Below are 23,458 nucleotides of genomic sequence, written 5' to 3'. Positions count from 1 at the left end.
CCAGTCTGATCCTTGCAGGGACCGTTATTTATATAGTTCTTGCCTTCTGCAGTCTTAGGCACAAAAGTGTGATACCACTGGAAGAGCATTAAGGAGATGTCCTGACCTGGTACTGGAGTCTCAAACAAGCTCCTGGGACTTGAACTCATGACTCTGAGATCAAGAGTCATGTGCTCCACCAACTGAGCCAGCCAGGCACCCCTATGTGCTCTTTCTTAACTGTTACTCTAAAATCTTACTTGTCAAGATTCTGTACAATCATAGCTTATTTTTCAGTTCTCCCAAACATGGACCAACAGTACAAGTCAAACAAGCTCTCTGATACCCACCCTATTTTTCTCTTAGTGGAAGGTTATTACAACATCTTAAAGAACGTTAGCTTATAATTCATGGGCCAGCAGACGGGTCTATCAGATGAAAATATGCACCTCAGTGCTTCAGATCTCCCACTACTAAGATGTTTCGTTTTTATAAACCTCAGGACAGCACCAAGCTATAAAATAAATATGAATGCCAACTTTTTGTTGTTGTTGTTGTTGTTGTTGTTTTAAATCATGCTGCTAATTTTATTTTTAGTTTTTTTCCATTTTATAAAAGTTGTTTAGATATAATAACAATAATAACAGGTTATTTCATAGAAGGCACGTAGAGCATACTAAGAATGTTGACTTAATAAACTGTGATGACAGCACAGAGGTCACCAACAATGGATATCAGACAGCAGTAATCAAATAAAAGTCTATGCACAGTTTCACTTATCAGTTTAGGTAAAGAGATTAATTTGTCACACTGCTACCGCCCTGATAAAGTGAGACAACTACAGCTAAGGGGGAAATGAATATAGAGCATAGATGCTACAAGGAGTGCATGAAAGCAACAGATGTCAAATAATTCAACAAATGTTTGTCTAACATTTTATCAACAGGAAATCTAAAATAAGTGAGTGTTCCCTCAGTAAATTTTCATAACTTGATGCACCATAAAATGCTGACACAACTTCTGATCTGATTTACAGACTAAATGATGTAAAATATAGTTTGAAGGCTCTTTTTTATTCTAATTCTTTAAATATGCGCATCAGCAGATGCTAATAATACCATTATGAGCCTGGATTTGCATTAATTTGAAGTATGGCTGACAGGCTAAATATGAAGAGAGGAAAAAAACAAAAAGAGCACCTCCTAGGTGAAAACTACCTTCTTCTGTACCTCGAATGGGTGAAAAATACCCGATTATATCAGCACTGTATTCAGAGAAATGGGAAAGTATGGCTAAACTTCCTCCAACCTCCAAAACAAAAAGTAAGCTCAGCAATTGAAAGCATCTTGGAAACCACTTAGTAATACAGAAATGTACATTTCAACAAAAGCAGGCGTAACTCTGATTCACAATTATCCTTAGTTGTAACTGTACCTAAAAACTTGCTTATAAAGCTTCAGATATAGCCGGGAAGTCTTTTTGAAGACCCCAATAAAACATTCACCAGATAACACAGAACACTTGTTTTGATCTTTATGACTCAAAGCTGTTACTGCGTAACTATAGATACAACACACCGCTGCACACACTGAATTCCAGAATTCAGTACCGCGGAAACATTTCTATTCGTAGGGCAATATAATAATAATCTATTGATCCAGTGATCTGGCACTGAAAGCGTGAACAACCCAAGGTAATGATGTCGTCACCAAGGGACGACAGGAATAGAACCCAAATCCCTCGGCTCCCAAGCTCGTGTTTTCTCCTAATTGTGCTCCTTTCTACTCATCCGAGAGCACCAAGTGTAAAGGGCCGGAGAAAGGAGTGGACACAAATGAGCCGAGTCGGCGTGGTGGAGACCGCAGTGAAGGTCCCCAGGAACCACTCTGTGGCACTTTCCTTTGTTTTGGCTGAGGACGATGAAGGCAGCCGCAACCACAACCCCCGGGGACCAAGAACTGGAACTAGGTACTGCCTGTTGTGCTAACTCTCTCTTCCTCATTTTAGGCCTTTCCTTTTCACCCTCTCCCAGCCAGCCAGCCCCGCCGCTCTCTCCGCCTCACTGCGCGTGCATCCCCTGCTCGGGCTCCGCTCCGCGCTTTCCTGCCGCTGTCTCCCGCCGGAGGGGCAGCTGCGGGTCCCCTGCGCCCTTAGGTGGTCAGGGCGCTCCCAGCTCTAAAAAACGAGCGCTAGTCAAGCGTTCTGTATTTCAACTGTTAGAAACTCAAGCGGTGGGAACAGGGGTGTATACCAAGTCGGCTCTACGAGAGTCTGCGGAGCTCGTCAGGACAAAGCAAAATTTAGACAGTAAGCAAAGAGCCTTTCTCTTCTCTCTCCCAGCTCAGCCATCCCGTGGGAAACCTCCCACTGCACGACGCCTTCCTGAGCGCGCGTGTTTACACTTTCCCTGCACCCGGCGGAGGAGACAGGCGCTCGCGGCACTCGGGGGGATTCCAAACCGTTACTCCGCCCGCCGAGGTGGGGCCAGCCCAACGGCCGAGCCTGCGCAGTAGACCTGGCCGCCTCCAGGGCCCCAGCGCACTACAAATCCCAGAAGGCAACGCTCCGCGGAGAGGCGGGCAGCCGCCTTACCTGCCGCGAGCTTATTCCTCCGGCTGCTACAGCTCTCCCCATCCCCCGTTCCCGTGGGTCTCCTTCCCACAGTTAAAGGCTACTCTCTCTTGAAGCACGTGAGGAGAAGGCTTAGCAACCTCAACCTGGAAGCTCTTCGCGTACCCTCTTTGTCACCCTCTCCCCGAACTATGCCTGATTCCCTCACCGGAGTTGGGTAGTGGATGAGAGAGAAGGAAACCTGGGGAGGCCAAAGCTGCGGCAACTTGGTCGCACTTCCGCCTCCCGGGCTCGGGAAGGTAGAGCGCACGCGCTCCCTGCGACTCCGGCGCGGTTGACTTCCGCTCCCACTGTGCCCTGCGAGCCGAATCATGGATCACACTGGTAAGGAGGCGGAGGCAGTGGGGGTCCCGGTTCCATGCCCCCTTGGCCGGCCTGGGACTGGCTGCCCAGCGGGCAGAGAGGGGATACGCTCGCCCTACAGCACTGGGGTGTGGCGGTGAGAAAGGAATCTCACAGACCCCTCCCCGTGCCCGGTAAGGGCCTGCTGCTTCCCGGCCTACGGTCCGGTGTGGTACCTACAGCCTCGGTGCCGGCAACAGCCGCTTCTCTGGTTCTGCTGAGCTCCCAGCCGAGACGGTGGGCGGCGCGGGCCTCGTGGGGACGAGAGAGCGCTGGCTCCTTTTTTTCTCATCCCGGGTGCTCTGCTCTACGTGTTGGGGACTGGCGGGTAGATTCCAGTCTCCGAGTCGGGGAAGCCTCATTACGCTGGGAGTCGATGCGCGGGAGTGGGTTGGAGACTTCCTGCTGTCTCAGTTAGCCTTGGGCGGGTGCTGCGGTGGTCACTGCCGGTCGTTATTGTCTCTCCGGTCCTTCATGGATTAGAGGTGAGAGAAGGGAGTTGGATATGGTTTCCGGAATCATACTTGGAGCGGCTTTTCTGCCTGAGCCCAAAGCGTGCCCCGCGCTTCGGCTGTGGTCCTTACTCATCATTTGGGGGCGTTTACAAAGGAGAGTTTAAATTCAAGATATTCTTATCTCTTTCCTCAAGTAAGAATGACTGCGCTCTTCGTTATGTGTTGTTTGGCTTTTTCTTTTTTGTGTTTTTTGGATATTGAATGGGTGCACTTGGAGTTAGTGTTCCGTACAGTTCTATCAGCCATATCGTAAGTAGGAAAAAAGGATATTCTTTGTATTAAGTATTGGTTAGGATGTTCTCAGTCATCAAATACCTACTTAATTTTGTACATAAAGGTATGCCTGGGTGGCTCAGTCAGTTGAGCGTCTGCCTTCGGCTTGGGTCATGATCCCAGGGTTCTCGGATCGAGTCCCATATTGGGCTCCTTGCTCAGTGGGGAGCCTGCTTCTCCCTTTGCCGCTCCCTCTGCTTGTGCTCTCTTTCTAAAAAAATAAAAAATTTTGTACATAGTGATATAAAATTATATCTCTATAGAATGTAGTGAGTGCTAGTCAGCATAATATATGGTAGATACCTCTCTGCCTGGAGATGGGATGATGGAATTGTAAACAAGACGGACTGAGTCCCTGACCTCATGGAGATTACATTCTGTTGGGGAAGACACGATAGACAAGTTTTTTTAAAAACCTAAACATTACAGATCATGAGTGCTTTGAAAAAAAATGAAACCGTGTCTGTGGTAAAGACTAATAGGAGGAAGCTTCAGAGAGGGTAGTCAGGGAGGGTCTTTATGTAAAGGTAGTATTTATAAGCTGAGATCTGATGGATGAGAAGAATCCATCTATGGAATTAGGAGGAAAGCATTTCAGCAAATACAAAGACTCTGAGGAAGGAAAACTTTTAGAGGTAAGTCAGTTGCAGCTTAGCAAGAAGAGCAGAGCCCTAAGAGATTGGAAAGGAAGGGAGGAGTCAGATCGTGCAAGACTTTGAAGGCCATGGTAAGTGCAGTGTGAAGCCATGGAACAGGGGTACAGGAGGAACATAATTTCCTTTAAAAATACAATAAGTTGTTCATGGAGAATGACAATTTAGACGGTGATTGCAGTAGACAAGAAGAGAGGCTCAGCTTAGTGAAGTTGGCTTGGTTTAGGGAAAAGGGGAGTGTGCAGATTCAATATTTGGTGGTCGAACTCAAATAGGAGCTTTGTGAGAGAAAGGAGAGATGCCTAGGTTTCTGGTTTGAGCAGCTAGGTGGTGCCCATTATTAAGTTGGGGAAAACTTTGGAGGAAAATGGACTTTTTTTTTTTTTTTAAGTGGTAAAGGTGAGACTTGGGAACAAGATTTTGGACTGCTAAGTATGAGTTGTTTACTGGGACATACAAGGGGTGCTGTCAGGTGGAGATCAGAGGAAAGATCTGGGTTGAAAAATACATATTTGAGACTTATGACCAGATAGCTAATATTTTAAGGAATGAGGATGGATGAGATCACTTAAGGAATGAGAATACAGAGGAGAAGAGGGCCGAGAACCAGGCTGTAAGGAACTCTAGTATTTGGAAATTTTGTAGAATTGAAACAAGTTTTGCTCAAGCATGCAACTTGAGCAAAACATTTCTCATTAGAGCCTTTTACTAGAATTTGGGGTCAAGCCCCTTCCACAGTTTAGAGGGTGTTACGTTAAGAAGTTGTAGTATTGCTGGGTGTGTCTCTGAGTATTTATTATCCTAGTTCTCTAAGTTAAAATGTTGCCAAAGAAAGGAAAGAGTCATCCTGATATGAAAATATTCACAAATGAACCAACCACTTAAAAAATTAGTTCCTGCTCGGATATAGATATCACTGCTGCTCCTTTTCTATTCTTCTTCTTCTTCTTTTTTTAAAGATTTTATTTTTAAGTAAGCTCTACATCCAACGTGGGGCTTGAACTTACAACTCCTAGGTCAAGAGTCGCATGTTCTACCAACTGAGCCAGCCAGGCGCCTCTTTTTTCTATTCTTTTAATTTTGTTATAAGTCATTGTCCTTGCTTCATACCAGGAAATGGTATCATATGCTGTATATTGATTGTGATTATAAACCTTGCAAAAGATAGAGGTTTTCATGGAATTCATAAACATGAATTTGTTAACTTTTTGAAGCACAAATAAAAATCATTGGCAAGTGAGGAAATGCCAGTTGATTGAAGACATGACTAGGTAGGCATCTGAAAAGAAAGATTTTAATGTCAAAGGATTAAGAGAGGCTCTTGGGGAAATTGAAATCCTTGAATATTATACACAAAAATGACTGAATTTATGGTCATGCTGAAAAGTCAAACATAAAATGAAGGCTATCTTGTAGTGTTCTAATAGAATTTTGCTAGGAAAAACTACTCCAAGAAACTCCGATTAACACTTGATTCATTCTTTGGTCGTTCTAAGAGTCAGCACTTAGTTGTAACTGAAATCTAAATTTTGTAAAATATTTCTTGGTTCCTTTAATTCAGGATAAAATTCTAAATGAATATTTTTTTTAAAAACTATAATATAAATTGTTAGTCCTTTTTATTTTTTTTTAAGGATTTTATTTATTTATTTGACAGAGAGAGAGACAGTGAGAGAGGGAACACAAGCAGGGGGAGTGGGAAAGGGAGAAGCAGGCTTCCTGCCGAGCAGGGAGGCCGATGCAGGGCTCGATCCCAGGATCCTGGGATCATGACCTGAGCCGAAGGCAGTTGCTTAACCAACTGAGCCACCCAGGCACCCAATTGCTAGTCCTTTTTAAAGTGGATTCGCCTTAAATGGCCTCAAAGTTAAAGAGGTACCTGGCTGGCTCAGCCAGTAGAGCATGTGACTCAATCTTGGGGTTGTAAGTTTGAGCCCCACATTGGATGTAGAGATTACTTAAAAAGGAAATCTTGAAAAAAGAAAAAAGAAAAATAAATGACCACTTACAGCATTAGTTCTCATTTTCTGTGTAATATCCAAGAACTTTTGTGCTTATGGGCTTTATATATTTAGTTGGTATATTAAAATAAGAAATTGTGCTGTATTTTCTGATTTTTAATAAAAAAAAAAAAAAAAGACAAACCCAGAGTGATGTCACTCTTAAATGCTGTGCTTTGTTTATGGGCTTGCAATCTGTGAGGTAGGTGGCAAGGTGTTAAGGGGCAGTGGACTTCCTAAAAGTTGTGGTAGGCTAAGCAAGCAACCATTGTGACAAGTGTTCAGGGTGGTGGGAAAAGGATTTGCAGTAATGAAGTGTTGGTATTTTGGTCATTCCTCTAGGTAAAACCATTGAGTCCTTCTAATATATGAAGGACAACATTGAACTGCTAAATCTGTCTACATTAACTTGCTTTTTTAGTTTATTGAAAAATCAGGAATACCTTTTGAGCAAGAAAAAGAAATTGATTCATGTCTGTCCTTTGGGTATTACATTGCTTGTAGGTACTTTTACATAAATAACTAGAATGGAAGCAGATGAAATACATTATTCAGCTTGTTAATACATTTTGTGAAGTGTTGAAAGTTGACCAGGTTGAGTTTCGGGTTAGGGTTAGGCCCATGTAATTCCTTTCCATGAATTTTTTCTTTGAGGATTAGCTATTGTAAAAGTAATAGTAGAAAGTAGACTGAAAGATATTTAAATTAATTATTAAGGACCTATTTTGCATTTTGTTCTAGATATTGTTCAGAAAGAGGGGCACCTGGCTGGCTCAGTCAGAAGAGTGTGCAACTCTTCATCTCGAGGTTGTGAGTTCGAGCCCCATGTGGGGTATAGAGATTACTTAGATAAATAAAACTTAAAATAAATATTGTTCGGAAAGAGTGTAAATTGATGTGAATTTAACATGTGTCTATGATCCTAGTAGCCTTGGAGGTCATTAGTACTAGGTTACTACTTCCAAATTTGGGTTTACTGAATGTAATGTGAACAGTGTGCCTATCAGTCTTGATTGTACTATCTCCTGCAGGGCCAGTTCAATAAATTGTCACATTTAAAACATTACTTTTTAAAAATTATTTTATTTGGGTGGCGCCTGGGTGGCTCAGTCTTTAAGCGTCTGCCTTCTGCTCAGGTCATGATCCCAGGGTCCTGGGATCGAGTCCCGCATCGGGCTCCCTGCTTAGTGGGAAGCCTGCTTCTCCCTCTCCCACTCCCCCTGCTTGTGTTCCTGCTCTCGCTAACTCACTCTCTTTGTCAAATAAATAAATAAAATCTTTAAAAAAATTATTTTATTTGCATTTCCTATTTTAGGGCATTTTCCTTTGTGTCTTTAGTAGGTAAAGGTGAATATTTTCTGTATTGTAATATTTTGTCATAGACTTGAAAAAAAGGGAGACAACCTTCAGATGGAGTCAGTTCTATGAAATAATGCTCCTATTACTCATGAGAAATGAGTTAATTTATTTCATAGCTAATAACAAGTCTGGACTTAGAAAGTGTCCCTATTTAGATCTAATTTAGTCACAGAAACCTTGCATCCACCTAAACTCTAATGTTTAGAGTTTCCATCATGATGCTGCTCAGAGTAACACTCATTATATATCTAGAAAGTTTATAGCACAAATACATTATTGCATATTTCTGCTATTAAATGGTGTAATAATTTTTGCTATTCTTGAATACTTTTTAGAAAAACTATTTTACCCCTAAGGAAATAATCACCTTCCTTAAAACTAACTTCGTTTTCAGGTGCATTATTTCTTTAATTTTGCCATTGTGAGTGTAGTTTTGTGTTGTTTTTTTTTTGATTGTCCTAGTGTAGATTCACTGACTTAACAAGTGTTTTGTGTGCTTGCTGGAGAATAGGGATGATGTTCTTTCTTTTCCTCCTCCTTCCTCTTACTCTTTTTTTTTTCTTTGAAAAAAATCTCTTCTAGTTAAAGACAGAAGTTCTTATCTTGGGCTTATGAAAAGTTTTTTATGTTTTCTGTAAACTTCTGGAATCATGAAATTTTTTATTATCTACTTTAGGGAGAGGTTCTATAACTTTTGTCAACTTTTTAAAGGGTTCTGTGTCTCAAAAAGCATTGCATTAAGGTTTTATCCAGTACAGAGAAAGTTAGTGTTTAAACTTATATAACATAATATTTAAAATCAGAGCCCAGATATCTAGCCCTTGATAATGTTGGGTATGTAACTTTAATACCTGTGGCAGAATAATCTTCAAAAAAGGAAAACTAAAAGAAATTACAACTTTCTCTTCTGACATAGATAATGAGTTACAAGGCACTAATAGTTCTGGATCATTGGGTGGTCTTGATGTTCGAAGACGAATTCCTATAAAGCTCATCTCCAAACAAGGGAACAAAGCCAAAACTGCACCTCGAACTCCAAGGACTATAAACAGGATGCCTGCAAAGGCTCCGCCTGGTGATGAAGGTAATTTGTTTTAACTGACAAGTCCACAGGTCTGTCTTTTGTATCTCATTCCACCAAATAATCCCTGTGGTCTTTTTTTTATCTTACTGTCTTCATTTTGTAGTCTTTTTGTTTGACTTCTCATTTTGGCATGTACTTTTTCTCTTCCTTTATAATATTTTTGTTTTTTTCTTTTGTTATTGAAAGTAACACTGCATGTTGTTAAAAAAAAACCTAAATAATATTGCAGAAAACATAATATTAAAAGTGAAATTTGTTCCTCTACCTTGACAGTACTTCACCAAAATAATTTTTATAGTAACTTTTTAATGTATAACTGCCCTTTTTGCATGTAAGATGCATTTGAAATTTTGCTGTTTATCAGTATGTACAGATGTACTCATTTAAGAAAATAGGTGTAGATATTTTTTTATGGATATGCCATAATTTAGTAATTTTTCTAACTTTTTTGCTGTTAAAAACAATGTTGTAGTAAATATTCTTGTACATGTAGCTTAGCATGTATACTTGGTATAGAATTTAAACTGCCTGATTTGGGTATTTTATAACTTGATGGATACTATGCATTTTAGAATTTAACTGAAATTGTCAAATAGCTCCTCAAGAAAATATATCAGTTTATATTCCCACACACCAATATTGGGACTATTACCCTTTTAAAATTTTTGTTTTGATACACATTTCTTTAATTATGAGTGGGGTTATGTATATATCTTCTCATAGTATGTATCTTTTACCTAGGATCTACCTGTTCATATCCTTTAACCATTTTTTTTCTGTTTTGTTGTCTTTTGATTTTTATGAGTTCTTCACAAATTATTTTACAAATTGGCTTTTATGAGTTCTTTACAAATTAATGTACAAATTGGCTCTTTGTCATATATTGTGTATCTTCACCATTTGTCTTTTGCATTTTATATATATAGTTTTTATTGTATAGAAGTTTGAAGATTCTGTGTAGTCAGATACCAATCCAGTCTTTTCTGTTATGACTTCTGGGTTTTATAACATTCATAGAAAGGCCTTTCCCTATTTCATGAGCATAAAATAGTTTTCCCGTCTTACCCTTTAGTACAGGGTCAGCAAACTATGGCCTGTGGACCAAATGCAGCCCAGTTTTTATAAAGTCTTATTGCCCATTCATTTAAGTACTGTTCATGGCTGCTTTCACACTATAATGGCTTAGTTGAGTAATTACAAGAGACCAGCACAGCCTAAAATATTCACTTATCTAGCCTTTTACAAAAAAAGTTAGCTGGCATTGGAACATTTATGGACATATATTTGGTTATTAAAAAAATAAAGTGGAGTTTGGCTCTGTTTATTTTTTCTCTGAAACAGCTAGCTGTTTGTGCCAACTATTGAGTGATTTGTCTTCTCTTTGCCAAATAGGTATCCCGTCATTATCATACATTAAATGTCTAAACGTATTTATGTATGTCTGTTTCTAGATTTTCTGTTCTTTTCCAGCAGTCTGTCTGTATTTCTTTTTTGGAATTAAACTATTTTAATTATACCTCATATTATGCTTCCTTGTATTGTAGGGTATCTCTCCCCATCTGAACAAGTACATTTGAAGTCAAATGTTCTAAGTCATGGTGGTAGCAACTTAGGGCTGCTGCCGCACTATCCCATAACCTAGGGGGCCCTCTCTTTGGTCTTTCGGTTTCTTTTAATAATTTCTAAAAACTACCCACTAATACGCAAATAAATTCTTGTTGTAATAATCCAAACAAGGCAAAAAAGCTAAAAACCCCCTTCTATCCTTTTGCTGTCAGATGCCCCTCCATTCCCTCTCCTCTCACTCCCCAAGCCCACCCCCCTTTCTAGAGGGAACTACTGTTATTCTCTCTCTCAGCACAGCAAACTGAGGCCGAAGATAATTTTTGAATACTTCAGATTCACTTACTTGGGGTAAAAAAATAATAAGTGATTGGTGTTTTTCCTAGGCATTGATCAAAATAGGGAGTTTGGGTGCTGATATATCTATGTGAATATATATAGTATGTAGTTTAAGGATGGGAGTATAGGTTGAACTACTCTGATAAATGATTATGTGTTCCTTATTTCCTTGTTTGTTGCTTTCTGCATTTTAGATAAATAAGAGGAATTGATTTTCCTTATTTTGAGTTTTAGATGACAGCAGGTTTTATAAGATATAAATGGGTCAATTGAGAGTCTATGGTCACTCATTTGTAGCTTTATAACTTTGAACTTTATATCTTTATATCTCCTTTGTATTGGAGATAATTAGCAGTGCACTGATGTGTCTCTATCAGCTTTGAAAAACTCTTGCGTCATTGTATTTGTGTGTCTGCCCATGTGCCTATCCATACACAGGTGCTGTAATTTAGCCATGTGGGTAAAGTTAAAACTTGTGTGCTTGGGCTACTCATTTTACCAGTTCTAGGGCCAAAAGAGACATGAGAAGCCTGGCATTTTGGAGGGATAGATGTGTCTTCTCAGCTTTACTTTAGGTAATTGGATTCTACCTAGAATTACCATCAGACTACCCCTTGGTTGTCTGTTCTTTTGTATGAGATGAGAAGATTATGATCAGGATTAGAGAAATTGAACCCATTTGATCTTCGTAACTTTATTGGTACATGCAATGTAGAAGAGGATACTTGTAAATAGATATGATATGGTTTCCGCTGTTTGGTTGATAAACCAGGGAGAGGTTTGAACTGAAAGGATGAAGTATGAATATGTTGTTGTTTCTAAAATCAGGCTCAGTTTTAAGACTGAAGGAGAGGATACCTAATTTACTAAGTCATAAGAAAAAACCTGAAGAATTCTTTGTTTCCATTATATACTTAATGGCAATGAAATCAGCCTCTTGCAGCATGATACCACTTTTGTAGGAAGATTAGAGTAAGTGGTGATCAGTATCTTAAAAGTTTGTGCAACAAGTGTGATGATGGTAATTAGTGAAGTTTAAACTAGAGATAGTCTGATGAGTTAATAAGAGCACTTGAATGGGAGTGAAGAGTTCTGAGGTCTGTTCTGGCTCTACCACTAATCTATGTGTTAAGTTATTATGGGTCCCAATGCTACAGTATTCTCAATCGTGAAGTAAGAGAGTTGGACTAGATGGTTGCCAAGATCATTTCTAGCTGATATTTTAAACTCAATTTGAACTAGTTGATTATCTTGTCCTTAGAAGAGCTTTGAAAGGCTTCAGATAGGCTTTTCGGTGAACAGGTCTGTGGCGCCATATACGTGTACTTCCAAAATGAAATTTAGGCTTTGAAAAGTTAATCTTTAACACTTTCTTTTCTCAGAAGGATTTGATTATAACGAAGAAGAACGGTATGACTGTAAAGGGGGCGAGCTTTTTGGAAATCAGCGAAGATTTCCTGGACACCTTTTTTGGGACTTCCAGGTATAACTAAAAATAAAAAATATTATTAGAACAATAAAATATCAAGTATTTTATTAGAACAATCAGAAAAAAGAATGGTTTGAGCTTTTATTGCAGCTGTTATGCTTTTTAGAGAACACTCAAATGATTCATTTATTAATGCCCCTGTTTCCACTATTTTCAAAAATAATTTGAAGTAATTATCAGTAAAGTGAAGTAAAATCAATAACCATAAACACTAAGAGAAAAAAAACCTAACAGTGGCACAGCTAATTGTGTGGAATATATAGGAACTATACCAAGAAACCCTTAATTGTTCTAAGAACTTTTATAAATACTAACCAATTCATTGCATAATTATAAATACAATTTTTAGAAATGCTTAAAAAGGAAATTTTAATTATATCATTTCAACAGATAAACATCTTAGGTGAAAAGGATGATACACCAGTACATTTCTGTGACAAATGTGGATTGCCTATTAAAATCTATGGGCGAATGGTAAGTATCACTAAATTAAATGTTTTAGTAAATGTAAAATTTGCATAGAGATGGGATTCTGAAATTTAAATAGATAGGTTTATCACGGTTGAATACTGAGTTTGTGACATTTTTAAATAAGTATGAAATGGCTAAGGGAAATTTTGGGATAACATGTATTTAATATAACTGACAAATTCTTGACTTGCTTAAAAATTACTAAGGAAACTAACTTCTGAAAACTTAACTTCTTTGGACTGTTTGATAGTTGTTAGTATACATTTATTATAGTTTATTAAGGAAAAATGTTTCTTGTTTAAAGAATAAAGTCAATTACTCGTTTCTGAAGGTTATAATTTTTAATGTAAAACTAATAATATTTAGAATTTTGGCGAGTTGAATTCTAATAATTAAAAACAATTACAACCCCCTCGCTGTAATTTTATAGTAATTTTGACACATTCTCCATTAAAAAAAGATAGTTTTTCATTTGTGTTTGAAAAAAAAATTGAACTCAGTAACATATCTGCTGGTAGAGGGCATAAATTGTACACTCTTGCTTTGCTGTATAACATAACTAAATAACAGTAATGTGGATTGTGAATTTTAAAATGGTTTAACATCATTTTACCCCGTCCTTCTGATTTATTTTTGGATTTTTATAAGTTTATTAACTGCCAGAGAAAAATGCTACTTATATTAAACGTAGGAGATATTTCTTATTTTATTGCTTTGGAATAGTTTCAAGAGGAACAGGATAAGATAAAACATGGTTATGGTATTTTTTGGGAGGTTTTTCTTTAATTTTTAATTTTTTAATTTTTTATTTATTTTTTAAACATATTTAAGGGTATTTATTTACTTTTAAGATTTTTATTTTTATTTATTTATTTGAGAGAGAGAGTGAGAGAGAGAGAGCACATGAGAGGGGGGAGGGTCAGAGGGAGAAGCAGACTCCCCGCTGAGCAGGGAGCCCGATGCGGGACTTGATCCAGGGACTCCAGGATCATGACCTGAGCCGAAGGCAGTCGCTTAACCAACTGAGCCACCCAGGCGCCCCTAATTTTTTTATTTTTAATTGAAGTATAGTTGACATTAAATTAGTTTTCAGGTGTACACCATAGTGGTTTGACAATTATATATATTACACTGTGCTCACCATAAGTGTGGTTACCATCTTTCACCTCACAAAGTTATTACAGTATTATTGACTATATTTCAGTATTGTATAATATAGTTCAATATATTTCAATATTGATTATGCTGTACTTTTCATTCCTATGACTTGTTTTGTAACTGGAAGTTTGTACCTCTTAATCACCTTCACCTATTTTGCCACAACCACTAATGTGTACTCTGTATTTATTATGACTGTTTCTCTTTTTGTTGTTGTTGTTTGTTTTGTTTTTTATATTCTACATGTGAGTGAAATCATATGGTATTTGTCTTTCTTTGTTATGTTTTTTTAAAAGATTTATTTATTTTAGAGAGAGAGTGCACATGTGCTCATGGTGGGGGAGGGCAGAGGGAGAGAATCTCAAGCAGACTCCTGCTGGGCATGGCGCTTGATGCTGGGCTCAATCTCATGACCCTGAAATCGTGACCTGAGCTGAAATCAAGAGTCGGTTGTTTAACTGACGGAGCCATGCAGGTGCCCTTCTCTGACTGACTTTACTTAGCACAACACCCTCTGGGTGCATCCACGTTGTTGCAAATGGCAAGATTTAATTTTTAAGTGTATTTTTTTAATTATATGTATTTTTATTTTTATTTATTTTTATTTATTTTATTATATTATTATACATTACATCATTAGTTTTTGATGTAGTGTTCCATGATTCATTGTTTGCGTATAACACCCTGTGCTCCATTCAGTACATGCCCTCTTTAATACCCATCACCAGGCTAACCCATCCCCCCACCCCCCTCCCCTCTGGAACCCTCAGTTTGTTTCTCAGAGTCCATAGTCTCTCATGGTTCATCTCCCCCTCCAATTTCTCCCCCCTTCACTTTACCCTTCCTACTATCTTCTTTTTTTTTTTAACATATAATATATTATTTGTTTCAGAGGTACAGGTCTGTGATTCAACAGTCTTATACAATTCACAGCGCTCACCATAGGACATACCCTCCCCAATGTCTGTCACCCAGCCACCCCATCCCTTCCACCCCCCCAATTATATATATTTTTAGTGTGTATTATTTATTATTACTTTTATTGTATTATTATTTTGTATTATTTATTATTTTATAATTTTTAAATATTCCATTGTGTATATGTACCACATCTTCTTTATCCATTTATCTATCATTAGACACTTGGGTTGCTTCCATATGTTGGCTATAATAAATAATGTTGCAATAAACATAAGGGTGCATATGCCTTTTCGAATTAGTGTTTTTCGTTTTCCTCAGGTAAATTCCCAGAAGTGGAATTAGTGGATTGTATGGTACTTCAAATTTTAGTTTTTTGAGGAACTTCCATACAGTTTTCTACAGTGGCTGCACCAGTTTATATTCCTACCAGCAGTGCAGTTGAGGGTTCTTTTTTCTCTACATCCTCACCAACACATTATTTCTTGTCTTTTTTTTGATACTAGCCATTCAGACAGATGTAAGGTGATATCTTATTGTGGTTTTGATTTGCATTTCTCTGATGATTAGTGATGTTGAGCATCTTTTCACTTGCCTATCGGCCATCTGAATGTCTTCTTTGGAAAAATGTTTATTCAGGTCCTCAGCGCATTTTAATCAGGTTATTTGGTGTTTGGTTTTTTTGTTTGTTTGTTTGTTTGTTTTGGTGTTGAGTTGTATGAGTTCTTTATGTGTTTTAGGTATTAACCCCTAATTGGATATATCATTTGCAAATTTCTTCTCCCATTCAGTAGGTTGTCTTTTTGTTTTGTTGATGGTTTCCTTTGCTGTGCAAAAGCATTTAGTTTGTTGTAGTCCCAGTTATTTATTTTTCCTTTTGTTTTCTTTGCCTGAGGAGACATATCTAGAAAAATGTTGCTAAGATTGCTGTTCAAGAAATTGCTGCCTGTGTTTTCTTTTAGGAGTTTTATGGTTTCAGGTCATGCATGTAGGTCTTTAATCCATTCTGAGTTTATTTTTGTGTATGGTATAAGAAAGTGGTCCAGTTTCATTCTTTTCCTGGCTGTGCAGTTTGCCAACACCATTTATTGAAGAGACTGCATTTTTCCCATTGTGTATTTTTGTTTCATCTGTCGTAGATTAATTGACCATATGAGCATGGGTTTATTTCTGGGCTCAACTCTGTTTCATTCATTTGTATCTGTTTTGTGCCAATACCATCCTGTTTTAATTACTACAGCTTTGTAGTTTAGTTTGAAATCTGGGATTGTGATACCTCCAGATTTGTTCTTTCTCAAGATTACTTTGACTGTTCGGGGTCTTTTGTGGTTCCATACAAACTTTCGGACTTTTTGTTCTAGTTCTGTGAAAAATTGCATTGAATCTGTAAATTGCTTTGGCTGGTGTGGGCTTGTTTAGGAGCTTTACATGCTAGGAACCACAGGATGAAACTCATAGCGTTTGTACTTCCAGAAAGTGTAAGCAGATGCACATGTATTCGTTTATTGGGGAAAGGGCCAAAGTTTTCCTTATATTCTTAAAGGGCTTTGTTACTGAAAAAGGTTAACTGTTGCTTTTCTGTAACTAGTACTTAATAAATGTTTTTGTTTGTTTGTTTTGATGAATCGTTCTCAAGTGCTTTCTGTGTCTAGGTTACTGTGCTTACAGTTATTTTTTATGGAAATATTTTAAATTCTCATGTGCTTAACTATTATGTCTCTGTTCACAGATTCCATGCAAGCATGTTTTTTGCTATGACTGTGCTATTTTACATGAAAAAAAAGGAGATAAGATGTGTCCAGGGTAAGATTATCATTACATTTTTAAATAATAAAGTTTGTGATGGGATGAATTGTAATCCAGGTTACAGGTCAGGGTATGATGTAAGTCAGCAGCAGGATATCAAATATGCAGACATAGCTAATCTTTCTTTGTGAGCCCAGAGTTGGCCTTAGCCTTCTCCTTAGGATAGGGCTAGGTAGCTATTATCTGTCAGTTCAGATTGGCCAAAACAAATATATTTGTCATCACAAAATTGGTGTTATAAACCAAAACAGTTGTTTTGTATTTTTGTTTTTTGTTTTTTTCTGATGGGACACTAGAGAGATAGTATCAAGCAGTGATTGAGAACAGAGACTTTGGAATTAGAATTCCTGGCTTCAAATCCATATTCTGCCACTTATTAGTTATGTGACAGGTTGTTTCTTCATCAGTAGAATGGAGCTAATAATAGTATCTACCTCCCTGTGTTGTTGTTAGAACTAAACTAGTATGTATATTTGCAGCACCTAACATATAATAAGTACTATGTTAAGTATAAGCTCTTATTTATTACCTTCAAATCTTATTTATTTATATCTCGAGTATATCTTAGGACACCATCATGACATCAGCTCAGACAAGTTATGAAGAAGATCTAGAGGTATTTTGGTTGATATTGATCCAGTTTGGGATGGTCTTGAAAGATCCAGAGTAAATTGGGAATTTTTATATCCATTTAGAACCCCTGATAGAAGACTTGAGAAAGCTGTGAGACAAACTTCCTTAGAGCAATTGTAGGCTTTTGAGTTTTTATAACCTGTGTCAGAAGCTATCTCAAGATTGGTAGTATTGGTTGATAACAGAAATTGTGGATAGTTGCAGGGGATGGTTTCTTTTTGTGGTGTAGGAAGATTGACATCACTGAGAGAGAAAGGATGATTCACTAAGTGTTCTAATATTAATATTTAAAAGGGAATTTAGTTTTCAGGATATTAAGTGTAACTCCCAAGTAAGCACCTCACTGGTTGGCCCTTAGCTATTTGAGAACATAAGCCTAGCTGTTTGACAGACTCAAATCAGGAAGAGAAGAAATGGCAGCGCACGTTAATATAAATATCTACTGTTGCTTTTAAGCATCGCCCAAAACAAAGTGCCTTATATCCTGTTACTGTAGAGATATTTCTGAGTTTACAGCAAAGTAGAAGCAAAAAATGAGAACTGTGCCAAATGGCCACTCGGGAAGCCTGCTAGGATCAAGGAGTGCCAGCCTTATAGCTGGGTTGGAAGTGTGGACACAACTCAAAATCAAGAATAGAGAGCCATTTAATATAGTCTCAGATGACCTGACACACATGTTCAGTGATCAGAGCTGTCTGTGCCTACGTAGTGCTTAACTAGTGATTCAATCCTGTCACTTTCATTGTTTCATTTATCCTAGAATATTCTTTTAAGTAGGGCAAAGTAGATTAAAAAAAAGAACATTGTGATTAGGTAGAGGGCATGTTTTAACCCCATATGGCAGATGAAGAAATAAAAAGATTAAAAGACTTCTCCAAGTTGACAGAGCCGGTGCTTAACCCCAGTTCTTCTTGTTCAGTCCTCTTTCCACTATTTCTTCAAAGACTCCAAAGGCAAGTGTGGATTAAATACAGTGAATGAAGAAAAGTTACATTTGACCCTGAGTCAATAAGAAAACGTTGAGTTAAATTTAGTGCTTAGAGTTTAGAAGGGAGTGTGTAATACTTTTTCGTAGTAAAATTGTCTGGTAATTCTTCCTTAAGGGACTCTGGATAGTCAGGGTTTGAATTTAAATTGTTCACGTTGTTGAATTTTAGGAACCCTGCTGATGAGGATGATCTTACTCATTTTTGTAGTCCTTGCAGCATCTTTTACTTCGTATTGTTTGCTCAGCACATACTTATTGCTCAGTAAATACCAAACAAGTTTGGATTCCATGACTATGAGACATCTTTGGTTTATCCTTTCTGGATATTTTTGCAAAAGGATGCAAAGCGTAGAGTTGTTTGAGACAACCAGATCATTCTGGGTCTTAGGAAGAATAGGTCTTTTCTTAAAACATATTCTGTTTGATGAACACTTGTAACTTACAATGTTTTTTTTGTATTAAGAGGTCTGAGTTTGGTGGAAAGCTGATGCTTAATAGGGAACAGACCACAGAGTGGGAGAGATTAAAGGTTGACTTACAGTAACTACAACTTTCAATTGTGAACTTCTGCAATATTTTCCACAACCGATTTTAGGAACAGGCATATATTATTTTTATAGTCTGCTTTCAGTAAATCAATTTTTTCCCCTTCTAATTTAGCTGTAGTGATCCTGTGCAGCGAATCGAGCAGTGTACACGAGGTTCTCTCTTCATGTGTAGCATTGTTCAAGGGTGCAAGAGAACATACTTGTCTCAGAGAGACTTACAGGCTCATATCAACCACCGCCATATGAGAGCTGGAAAACCTGTTGCCCGCGCTTCACTTGAAAACGTCCATCCGCCTATTGCCCCACCACCAGCCGAAATCCCCGATCGCTTTATAATGCCGCCGGACAAGCACCATATGAGCCACATTCCGCCAAAGCAGCACATCATGATGCCACCACCTCCTTTGCAACACGTGCCACACGAGCACTATAATCAGCCCCACGAGGACATCCGTGCGCCTCCTGCAGAGTTGTCCATGGCTCCACCTCCACCTCGTTCGGTCAGTCAGGAAACCTTTCGTATTTCAACAAGAAAACACAGCAATTTAATAACCGTCCCTATTCAGGATGACTCAAATTCAGGTGCTAGAGAACCACCACCTCCTGCCCCAGCACCTGCTCACCACCATCCTGAATATCAGGGTCAACCAGTGGTTTCGCACCCTCATCATATTATGCCTCCACAGCAACATTATGCACCACCCCCACCTCCTCCACCACCAATAAGCCATCCAATGCCACATCCTCCCCAGGCCGCAGGTACTCCTCACTTGGTTTATAGCCAAGCTCCACCTCCACCAATGACCTCTGCTCCACCACCAATCACCCCTCCCCCTGGACATATTATTGCCCAGATGCCACCTTATATGAATCATCCTCCTCCAGGACCTCCCCCACCTCAACATGGTGGTCCACCTGTAACTGCACCCCCTCCTCACCATTACAATCCTAACTCTTTACCCCAGTTCACTGAAGATCAAGGAACTCTGAGCCCTCCATTTACACAACCAGGGGGAATGAGTCCTGGTATATGGCCTGCACCAAGAGGGCCACCTCCTCCTCCACGAATGCAGGGTCCGCCTTCTCAAACCCCACTTCCTGGACCACATCATCCAGATCAAACAAGATATAGACCGTATTACCAATGATTAATAGTACTTTGAACTGAAGATTTGATGAGGAAAAAAAAACTTACGTATAGTCAATCTTTTAATTAAGCTTTGACTGTTTTGGGGAAGGAAAAGTACCTCTTACTGAGGTGACCATAAAACACTTAGGGTCTTGTCTCTTAAAATGGTTTTAAATCTTGACCTTAGAATTGACTTTGAGACTATACCGTAGTGCAGATAAGTCACTCAGTTGAGCACAGCTGTACCTTAACGACTTTGTCCCCCTAGTGCGCTAAATTGACCCAGAGGTGACCGTCTGTGAAAAATGTGAGAAGAATTTTTCATTGTTCCACTTTCAAAAATACGGCTTTTGTTAAATCCAATGTTTAGTTTTTCTGGTGATACATTTTGTTAACCTGTGTAAAAGGATTAAATTTCAAAATGGTTGTAAAAATGCTATTTTTATGTGAATTTAAGTGCAGCTACATACTGTTTTTTAAAACCATATGTTTTACCACTAATTTCCCAAAGTTACAATAAAATCCTAAAAGTAAAAATCTACTAGAATTTACTGTAAGGCAGACTGTTAAATGGTAGAGAATTATTTCACATTTAGGCACTGAAATTTTGAGGTATATTAAGTATATAATGCACTTCACTTGGATGCCTTTTCATTTTTAGGCAGCCTCAGGAGCACCAAAATACATTGGAATTCCATATTTATGTTCATAATATTAAAAGGCATTAGTAATTATTTGGAAAGATCCGGCCAAAGCAATTGACTCTACAGGCTCCAAGCTGTTGGGGGATACTGTTACTCGTTAATGCTTTCTATCGAATGGTTGGAATCACATGATGCACCACATTTACTAATCTAAAGTAACATTATTTTATAGAACTGTTTAAATTGTGTTATTCAGATGAAGTGTGTTCTACTCTGCTCATTGTCTTAAACTACATATTTAGGGCTGAATAAGCTTTGTATAATTCCTCATTTCCTGGTAGAGTTTGATCTGTGCTTTGAGTGGGTTCTTGTCTGTTGGGTTTTAAAGTACAGTATGAATGCCGTTGAGGAATACTGTATTAATGAAGGACGTTCTTGTAATCACAAACTTGGCGTTGCTCAGGTTTCATTACTGTGTGATAAGGTTTTTTTCTCTAACTTGAAATTTTAAAACTATTAATTATTTCCTATTCCTTTTATTGGTTAAGCACTATAAAATTTGGAACGTTTTAAAATGGAGTCAACAGTGCAGACTACCAGATGATTTTGTATAAGAGAAAAGGAATGACTAAATTGTGAATTTCAGAGCTTTATAAGGTGCCTTTAGAGTCAGCTTTTGCATTATAGGGGCTTGTTACAGTCCAGCTAAGATGACCACTTAACGTTTTATACAGAACTCATATGTATAAATCAACACTCTTAGGATATTATTTTATATCCTTTGAATAAACCCCTGTGAAGTATTTCCTCCCCCCTAAAATGGTGCATAATATAAACATGAAAAGTGTAGTATGCAGATATCATTTATTAACTAGTTTGTAGTGCATAAATTTAGAACATTTCTTTTTGACAAAGGGTGAACTGATGGCTAATTTACCATTTAATTCTGTCAGATACAGGCAAAAAACAGTTTCTCATCTTGGATCATCAGATGCAGAGGCATCTATGAACTTAGAGCTGAAGTTAGAGATGATATCAATGATCATTTCAACCTTGACCAGCTGAAAATAACAAATACGCTTTTTTTTTAAAGTTAATTGAGTGATTTTTCACATCTAGCAATTTGAGAGTCCAGTGTTAATGCAATAGATCTAGTGGGAAATTCTTATTAGAAGCGTGGGAGTGAAGTATGAACTAGTGTGAAATGGTGGTGGTGAGTGCTTCTATCATATTACTGTAGGTACTTGGACTGGTGCAAACTTGATTCCTTTTCATGCCCCTGTTTAGGAGCTGTTAAAATATTACTGTTGAAAATCCAATACCATTCTGTTTCTTGTAATAAGAAAATAGCCAAATTCACTTTAGAGCTTTTCAGCTGTCTATGAGGAGCTCTCCTGTTTTTACTGAAATTCGCTAGAGTTGAACGTGGTATGAAACCACTTAGCCTATGTATTGGACAAAACAATTACTATCATGATAAACTTCCACATGTTTAAGAGAATTCTCATAGACTTTTAAGAAAATGATTTCTTTTCAGTTAGGTTTAAAAAAATACGTGTTATGCAGGGAGGCAGATCAGATGAATGTGTTGTAGCAGACAAAATTTTTAAATGGTGTTAGACTTGAATTCATCCAGTTATTGTTTGAATGAGGGTGGGTGGGTAGAAGGATAACAAAATTACTGTTAGTTTTTCTTTCCTTAAGGAAAAAGATGTGAATCCCAGCCTTTTTTCAGGGAAGCCTTTGAAGCTATGATGGACATAAGTCTAAATTAAATGTATGTATGTTTCATTATATTGCTCTTAAGACTACTGAGGTGGCAGTTTAATTCTTAAAAACAATAAAATGGAAGCATAAATACTATTTTGCCTAGATGAATTTTTACCTAATGACGACACATTTGGGAGAATGCAAAATTTTCTGTGTTTATGTGTTGGTACAACTTTTACAGTAAAATTAGATTCACTTTTTTTGAGATGAAAACCAGCAAGTTGAATGTTAATATTTCTTCAGTGGCATGCTTGTTCTCAGTATAATACAGTATTTGGGGAACTATCAGTTGCAAAAACCATGAGAAACTATATCCATTTTGCCCTGTAAAAACCATTTGCTCAAAATTATTGTGTAAATACTAACTAGATACCACTGAAATATAAGTGGAAAGGATAATCTGAACTTAAATTTTTTAACTCACATTAAGTGACTTTACTATATGAGGTATACAGAGCTGCTGTAGACTTTGTTCTAACATACTGGAAGAGCGTCTTACCTCTTTCTGGAAAAGCCCTATAGTCCAATCTCATGAAAATTTCGAAAAAGTCCTATATTATAAGTACGGTTGACTCTGAACAATGTGGGAATTAGGGGTGCTGACCCCCCTGCACAGTCAAATCCACGTATAACTTTCGACTCCCCCCAAATTTTAATAATAGCTTGATTATATACACAGTTGATTAATACATATTTAGCATATTATATGTATTATATATGCTGTATTCTTATAATGAAGCTAGGAAAAAAATCTCGCTAAGAAAGTTACAAAGAAGAGAAAATACAGGACTGTACTGCATCGAAAAAAATCCGTGTATAAGTAAGTGGACTTGCGCAGTTCAGACCCCTGTTGAAGGGTCAGCTGTACATGAAAAAGTAACAAGTACCTAGAAGAAAAATATACTTTTCTAATTATTAGATTAGCCATCAAATATTAATGTTAATTGGAGTTTGACGTAATCATACTCAAACACTATATTTTGGCCAAAGTGGCTTTATTTTTCCTCACTGGTTTGTAACTGTAATCTGTTAAATTTTGGCCTAAAAACTAAGTAGAATTTACTTATTACGGTATATGTACAATCTAATAAAGGAATATTGGATATTCGCTTAAAGGGGACAGAGAGGTAAGCCAGTGAAAATACTTGATATTAATAAAAACATTT

The 23,458-nt window shown here is 37.7% G+C and overlaps 1 protein-coding gene and 1 long non-coding RNA gene across 11 annotated transcripts in view; one reads left to right on the top strand and one right to left on the bottom strand.

Annotated features, from left to right (window-relative positions):
• Positions 1-2,881, bottom strand: part of LOC113911580 — a 12,845-nt gene extending 9,964 nt beyond the window's left edge. Inside the window, exon 1 of one of the 3 annotated variants that reach the window (XR_003516542.1) lies at positions 2,759-2,881. This is a non-coding gene — a long non-coding RNA (uncharacterized LOC113911580). Of the gene's footprint in view, positions 1-1,413; positions 1,440-2,758 lie in introns of those variants that run through there. The other 2 variants (XR_003516543.1, XR_003516544.1) reach the window with 2 other exon arrangements.
• Positions 799-23,458, top strand: CBLL1 (Cbl proto-oncogene like 1). 8 transcript variants are annotated; one of them, XM_027574303.2, is made up of 7 exons: positions 799-939; positions 1,774-1,947; positions 8,669-8,836; positions 12,121-12,221; positions 12,618-12,701; positions 16,504-16,577; positions 18,862-23,458. In XM_027574303.2, exons 2-7 carry the CDS (start codon positions 1,899-1,901, stop codon positions 19,895-19,897), a joined length of 1,512 nt encoding a protein of 503 aa, XP_027430104.1. In that variant the 5' UTR covers positions 799-939; positions 1,774-1,898; the 3' UTR covers positions 19,898-23,458. The 8 variants fall into 8 exon arrangements, with proteins under 8 accessions (XP_027430104.1, XP_027430107.1, XP_027430106.1 ...); XM_027574301.2 differs by lacking the exons at positions 799-939; positions 1,774-1,947 and adding exons at positions 2,948-3,086; positions 7,135-7,200 and having other exon boundaries at positions 12,124-12,221; XM_027574300.2 differs by lacking the exons at positions 799-939; positions 1,774-1,947 and adding exons at positions 2,948-3,086; positions 7,135-7,200.

The sequence above is a fragment of the Zalophus californianus genome, chromosome 12 (assembly GCF_009762305.2).
Source record: "Zalophus californianus isolate mZalCal1 chromosome 12, mZalCal1.pri.v2, whole genome shotgun sequence".
Taxonomy (NCBI): domain Eukaryota; kingdom Metazoa; phylum Chordata; class Mammalia; order Carnivora; family Otariidae; genus Zalophus; species Zalophus californianus.
This window is presented reverse-complemented; position numbering and strand designations above follow the sequence as displayed.